The sequence below is a fragment of the Seriola lalandi genome, unplaced genomic scaffold, assembly GCF_002814215.2.
Source record: "Seriola lalandi dorsalis isolate HSWRI2012SDOR001 ecotype SW California unplaced genomic scaffold, Sedor1 jcf7180002054939, whole genome shotgun sequence".
NCBI lineage: Eukaryota > Metazoa > Chordata > Actinopteri > Carangiformes > Carangidae > Seriola > Seriola lalandi.
In genome coordinates this window covers 1,585,281-1,592,706 of record NW_019525659.1, presented here as the reverse complement: position 1 = coordinate 1,592,706, position 7,426 = coordinate 1,585,281, and the positions used below count along the sequence as shown (strand labels likewise).

Below are 7,426 nucleotides of genomic sequence, written 5' to 3'. Positions count from 1 at the left end.
CAGATGTGCAGATGTGCAGATGTGCTGTGTGTGTGTACAGCGTTGGACAGCGGACTCACCAGCAGTAGTCTAAGAGATGCTGAGGCAGGACAGGAATGTAAACATGTTGCCAGTGCATTGGATACAACATGGCTGCAGACCCATGGACACAAGCTGTTAACTGTGGACAAACATCAAATACAAGATGTGTGAGGTTAGATTTTATATATGCAGTTATTTCAACAGTTTAAATAAAATGATCAGAATAAAAACCTACATCAACAAAATATTATGATATACGTATATACAATGAAATGTGTTAGTGTACGTTATTACAAAATTCATTTCCATTATATCAGACTTTATCACAAACTATGGAGCCCAGCAGGCGTCACAGAGAGAAAATCATTTATTTTCTTCAGTTCACTTCTTCATATTTATTTTTCAGTTCCTACATTCATACACTTCCTCACTCTTCTACATACAGTCATGATGCAAAATGTTCCATGTGTTAATATGTTTCATGCTGTGTTCTGTTCCTGTGTATAAATTTGAATTCAAAAGCACCAAATAAATAAAGATGAGTTTGTGTTTCTTTCTCTCCGTGACACTTTCTGGGCTCTGCAGTAAACTCTCACTGATGCTGTGAAGTTGACAAAAAGAAAAAGTGTACTGTACATAACACATTACTGTTACAACTAATGTGCAGAATAAATCACTGTATAGGCCTCTTCATACTTTTGCAGCTTTTCATATGCGAGTATCCACATTTAATAAATAACGTTGCATTTTTGGTTAATTATCTTTCATTTTATTTGAACGGATAAATAGAAACTGACCCACTTAAAGTGGACAATGGTTCTATTGTCCATTAAATTGCTCATTGGTTATGATGATAGAGCAACTATGACATCAATCCCTTCACTAAACACAGTGACATAAAACTACATAAACCACAAAATATCTTCACGTTTCTAACAAAAACTGTAAAGCCTATCACTCATTTATATTTGGATATTGTCCCACATATCAATAGATATACTGTTTACTGACTTCAGTTTTTATAAAACTTCCAACTCTGGGATTTACTCACCCCGACCTTCAAGTCTAAACATGACAAAACATTTTCTAAACTCTTTTCAGGGAGGTCACGGGGTAAATGTGTAGTCCTGTTAACTGTATTTTCTAATAAACCTACTTATTTAAGAGACCAACATGGACAGAGCTGTAGAGGAGAGAAGGAAGAGGAAGTGGACTCTACTTACAGTGCTTAGTTTGCTACAGCAGATGAGGATTCGACGTTCATAAAGCATACTAGCGTACAGATGAAGCATGTTATTGACATCTACTGCTACAAAGTACTCTGTTAGGTTTCTCTGCAGGGGTCAAACACAAGAGGAGAGAAACAGGTGAGTTAGTTGTGAAGGTGAAGACCAGCAGAACCTCAATTCAGCATGAACAGTATCAACTGGTTCAGATCATAAGACTCAGTATTACACAGAACAGTTTACAACAGTAATGCATCATGTTTATAACAGGGCTGCAAGTTAGGAAAAGTACAATTATAGTTCTCATAATAGGTCAAATGTATGACTCTTTATCTCATTATTAATATTCACCAGGTTAAAATGATAACTTTAGAAAATGATATGGTAACTCTAGATCAGACTTAATGGTTCATCATTTTTAAAAAGTCCCATTTGATATCTGATCTAATATTGTCATGTATTTATTCATTTTGTGCTCTTACACATGTTTCTGTGAAAATCAGTCAAAAGTCTGAACACTGTAGGTTTATCAATAATCTACATTTTAAACCAGCCCTCCCACTGGATGAAGACTAACACTGTGCTCTTTGACACCAGACACATCCATTCACACTCCTCCAGTATGTGTCACAGTATCTTAGCTCGTAAATATTTAGCTTCACAAAAATAAACTTGCAAGATTTTTGGTTTTGAATGTAGCTGCACTAATGATGGACAGTTAAAAAAAAAAAAAAAAAAAAAAAGAACGGTGAGTTTCTCCTCAGTCAAATATAAGGAAGTTCAGAGGTGTGACTGCAACATCTTTCAGCATCGTATCAGAGTTGCGTCCGTCAGGAAGTGATGAAATCAAACAAAGGGCAAGAGAGAAATAACCAACACTCACGTTCTCAGGTATGCTGGGGAGTTCCCTCGTGTCAGGCACAGTGAAGAAGGAATGCTGGAATAAAGAGAGTCAGCAGTATGAATGACATTCAGGACAGACTGTCTGATGTGCGGCCTTTCATTCCACCTTAAAGTGTGACAATTTGCTATACTATACTATAACAATACTTTCATCAATGTGGTCAGAAACACATTGTATAAAGCGGCCAGTTTCTAACATAACACGAATCTTACTATGACAAACAAATTATTGACAGTACAACACAAAAGAAATGTAATATTTTAATGGATTTGGCACTCGTATTATTCGTCTTACTATTGTCTTATTTTGGGGATAATCATGCTCTAAGTCTTGGAACTACAGTTCACAGGATGATGAGGATTGTGGAACGTTAACAGGAAGTATAATGCCGCTGTGGAGTCAGTAAGTTACTGTAGATGTGGGCCCCACTTTTTTAGCCTATATTTGTTCATATTATGAACTGGCACAGAAACAGTAGCTGATTTAGCTATTAGCAGCTCCTGTTTGCAGTGCACCCATGGATGTACAGACAACTGTCACTGTCGTCTTTTTCTGTGAATTCTAAGCAGATTTATGGACATTGATTCATGATGGACATCTGTGACAATGATTTCCTTGGAAGTGTAAGTCACTCTGAATCTATAAGTATGTATGTATCTGGTTGATGCAGGGTTTTAAAGCAGCTTTTATCCTCTATGAGCTGTGTGAAACAGCCACTGCAGCAGTTCCAACTGTTGGTGAGCAGCCAAATCAGCTCTTAGCTACAACAATTAGCTGGGTGGAGCTGCACCTCACAGTTTGAAAACCTCATCTATTTTGGTCGCAGTTTGTACTTTAAAGCTAAAAATGTCATCAAGTTTCTGATGTTGAAGAAGTGATTCAACCATCAGTACATTATCATTTTTCTATGGGAGGAAAACAGACTCTTGCAGTGCCTCTAGCTTAAAGTGAACTCAGCTGGAGTCAGACTCACCACACCAAGATGAACCGGGACCCCCGGCTCAGGGATGGGGAGCTCATGTAGTGATAACAGGAGCTCCTGCCACTGGCTTTCCTGAAGGATATGGTAAAGCCAAAATACACACACAGTCACGTTTTCATGCAAGACACACAAACTTCACTCTACATAACTCCAACATAAACACAATGACAAGCTGCAGTTTGCACAGAATAATTACTGCAAAGTCATTCCAGACATCTCTCAGTCATGTTATCATCACACAGCAGTGTGACTGATATTCTGCTGTGTCAGCTTATGTTTGTGAAGAAGCATAAACACTGACATTAACATTCAGATATCTGTCCACACTCCCACAGATACATTTGAAAATGGCTTATATGTGTACTTTATCAGTGTTATAAATATATCAATTAAAACTAGGCTTGTCCAATATTCCATTATATTGAATATTGCGATATTTCCTGCCATGTGTTTTTGTTTTTTGTTTAGCTCAGTCTGTCTGAGTCCAACCCTCATTTCACTGCTTTACTTACTGTACATTTAAACCTTGTGACATAAATAACTTCTGTTTAGTGGCAGCATTGCTTATACCTGAAACATGAAATACAATAATACAATGAAATTGTAGATAAAGTTTTTTGAAAAACCCACCCCTTGGCCATCATATGTGTTAATTGTGTGTTATAATTATATTTTTCACATAAAATACAAAAGATAAACAATATACTGTAGGATAAAATTACATGATATATCACAATATTTGGGCTGGATTGTATCAAGATATTAAATTTTGAATATCACCCGAGTTTAATTTAAACAGAAATTAGCAGTCTGCTCTAGTTCTCCATGTCTGAAGCCAACTTGACAAAACAGGGGAAACTCTGGAGCAAATTAAATTCACAGAAACAGAAAGAAAAGTTGAAATTTAGCTCAAAAGCAAAATGCTGATGAGAGCTGACAAACACTTGCATGTTGAGTTCAGTAATCGGTCAACAAACCAACCAACAGACTGAAGTCTAGAAATCTGATATGACACAAAACGAGAGGAGTCGCCCGCCCTCACTCACCTGGCCTTTGATAGTGTAATCTGCCAGGATATTAAGCAGCTTGTAGAAGACTTCAAACCAGGGCAGGTAGCTGAGAGAACAAGAAAGAGTTTGTACTTTTACAAAGCGTAACATCACATTGTGACTAATGGCACATCTGTTAAATCTGACATCTTCAGAACTGTAGTCAGCCTTCACTCTAAACCCAGAATCTGAGACATTTATCTGGTAAACTGGTCGTTAGAGGAGTGATTGGTTCCTTTAACGAGCTCATGAGAGTTACTGTTTCACTTTAAAATCCTAACGCTGTAAAAGGCTCCATCTCTGCTACTTTCTCTACTTGTGAAACAAAGACACACACACTCACGCATGCATGAGTGTGGCATGTGGCACAAAGTAGGGCGGGGTCAATGGCCCCTTCCTTACTTCCAGCTAGGGAGATGTTTGACCTTGCGTATCTTTTGTTTATCAGTTCATCTGGTTTCCTTTTCACTCGCCGTGATTTCAACTTCGATTTCCATTTCCTGTTTTAAAAATCTTCTATAGATATGGCAATAATATCGTTATCATGAATTCTTTTGGTCTCAACACCAGCAACTCTACTTCCAACACCCATAACCCTGGTGCCCTTGCTTGGACCACATCCATCTTTGAACCCAGCCCAACTACACACCTGAGAAGTTAGTGACTGTATCTTGTTGTTATGCTATTGTGGTGACAAGAGTCTGTCCACAGAAGGAAAGAAAAAGAAAGAAAGAAAGAAAGAAAGAAAGAAAGAAAGAAAGAAAGAAAGAAAGACAGACAGACATCCGCCAAGTTCTCAAAACCACCTCTGTGGTACTTCCTGCTATAAAGGTCTCTCTAGGACCACATTTTGCTATGATCTCACATACACGCGCACACGCACACACACACACACACACACACACACACACACACACACACACACACACACACACACACACACACACTCACCTGAGAATGCAGTAGCAGGTGTGTGCACCTGAGGACAGGCGACAGAAACCAAATCTCTGTTTGCTCTCAATGTCAGTCAAGACAAAAGTGAAGTTCTGTCCGACCTGGTTGACTGTCAGGCTGCAGGGAGAGAGAGGTTCAGAAGGCAGAGAGAGAGAGAGAGAGAGGGAGAGGACAAACTTTTAATCACAGCCCTGCAGACCAGCAGGTTCTGTCCTATTTGTAGAGGACAGCTAGGAGCTCTTGAAAATCAGAAACTGAAGTTTGATTTACTGAGGATCTGCAGACTGATAGTGTGTGTCCATATTTACTCTGGTGTCACCCAGTAGACTTGGGTTAATTGATTACTGTTAATTGATTTTTCATTGTCAACTAACCACTGTGGCAGAGGCAGCTTTCTCTGTGACTGGATGGAAGGACAGAGTGCAGTGAAACACTGAGGAACTCTGAGGCTCTTTCCTCACCCACACCACTCTGGTGCCACAGTGGGGATGTGACACTGACAAACTACACAGCTCAATATTTATGGCATCTCACAGCATCTGCCACTCACCTGGCAACATATCTGACCTACTGTTGTATGAAAGATGAGTTTTAAAACCTCCAAATGTGCATCAGTATAACAAATGATGGTGTGCCTTTTAAGACACTGTCACTACAAGTAGTGTGTGTGTGTACCTGTCCATGCTGAAGGGGAAACAGAACTTGGGCACAGTCTGAAGAGTTTCCTGTGGGAAACAGATGAAGGTTAATAAAGAACAGTAGTTACATGAATTATCATGGAATGCACTTCCATTTGTAACATAAATAAAAGAGTGTACACATCATACACTGGTTAGTGTTAGGCCTGTATACAGAAAGAACTACTACCCTGTTTACGTTATGTGGCGGTGCTACAGGCTGAAGAATTACAAATCAGCTGTGAGGAAAAGAAAAGGTAAAAGGAAGTACTGTATTCCACACCTGGTCTGTGTAGTCTTCAGGGAACTGCCTCCGCACCTCCGGCTCTGTTAGAAATGACAGACATGAAGTGAGGGTGTACAAGTGACTAGGATCTAACAGAACACATTCAATCAAAATTCATATCCAGACAGACAGGTTCAAGAAAAACTAGAATCACCTCCTCATGGTTTTCTGCCTCCTCCAGTAAGACTAGTTTCAGGTTACATCCTGCTTATACAATATGAAACATTTGTGTGAAATTTTGTTATAAATGCTGTGAAGTCTTGAGCAATGACTAAAAAGTGTTTTGTACCGTGGCCCTGAGAGCTCAAATTCAGAAAACAAACACGCTGTACATTCAGTCCTACAACACAACGCAGTGTTTCTAGGGGACACTAAGAAATGATGAACTTGATGTGTTTTCTTAGGTTGCAGTGTGTTGAGCTCTCAGGGCCACCGTAGTTTTTTGAGGTCACACTGACACCACCAAAGTCTAATCAGTTCGTCCTTGAGTCCAGGTGAACGTTTATATCAAATTTAGAGAAGTTCCATCAAGTCGTTACTGAGATATTGTGTACACGAGAATGGGACATACGAAGGGACAACCTAAAAACAATATGCCTCCGGCTCTGACTGTTGCTGGTGCTGAGGCATAAAAACAATAAATGAAGTTCTGATCATTAATTAATCAGCCTGATTAAACCTCAATCTGAAGGATACCAGCGTTGTTCAGGAGGGATCAGGAAGTCCCATTAAGTACAGTGGAGAGATTCAAGAGGAGGGTCAGCAACTAGCACCAGTGACTGGACGTAATCTAGTCTCAGTAACATGACCCTCTGCAGCCACCAGACCAAACTCAGGCTTCATGCTGGCCAGTATGAGAGGAGTGCTCCAGTACAGGGCCTCTAACCTGGAAGTCTCACAGGAAAGCAGAGGAAGCAGTGGCCCAGGCTGAATCCCAACTACAGCACAGGGTGCTCATGGGAGTTGTGGCAGGACAAACATTTTGCCTAAGCAGTGGCACAGTGGGGCGCTACGACCATAGACTCTAAATAAAGATGGGTGTAATCCAAAAATGGTCAAAGATGTGGGGTGTGGGTGAAGCCGAGACTTCATTGCATACGCTCTACCACCTGTCACTCAAAGCGGCCCGCCCTCAATTCTCCATAACTTTAAGCGTTAATAAAATGTAAACAGGTGAGTTATATAAACAGGTGTCATGAAGGAGGAAATTAAATCTCGAGACCAAAACTGTTTTTGTACCAGGCTGTAAACATGTTATTTGTGCTGTAAAGTTGGACATTTTAACATGGGAGTCTATGGGGACTGACTCACTGCTGGAGCCAGACTC

At 39.9% G+C, this 7,426-nt stretch overlaps 1 protein-coding gene across 2 annotated transcripts in view; it reads right to left on the bottom strand.

Moving 5' to 3' along the window:
- Positions 1 to 7,426, bottom strand: part of dennd1a (DENN/MADD domain containing 1A) — a 28,506-nt gene that overhangs the window by 13,545 nt on the left and 7,535 nt on the right. For both annotated transcript variants that reach the window (XM_023397891.2, XM_023397893.2), the window contains exons 3-10: positions 6,097 to 6,140; positions 5,812 to 5,861; positions 5,134 to 5,253; positions 4,180 to 4,249; positions 3,125 to 3,205; positions 2,131 to 2,184; positions 1,245 to 1,355; positions 60 to 160 (exon numbers count right to left, since the gene is read on the bottom strand). In XM_023397891.2, the coding sequence (XP_023253659.1) occupies positions 60 to 160; positions 1,245 to 1,355; positions 2,131 to 2,184; positions 3,125 to 3,205; positions 4,180 to 4,249; positions 5,134 to 5,253; positions 5,812 to 5,861; positions 6,097 to 6,140 (631 nt within the window). The remainder of the gene's footprint in view (positions 1 to 59; positions 161 to 1,244; positions 1,356 to 2,130; positions 2,185 to 3,124; positions 3,206 to 4,179; positions 4,250 to 5,133; positions 5,254 to 5,811; positions 5,862 to 6,096; positions 6,141 to 7,426) is intronic.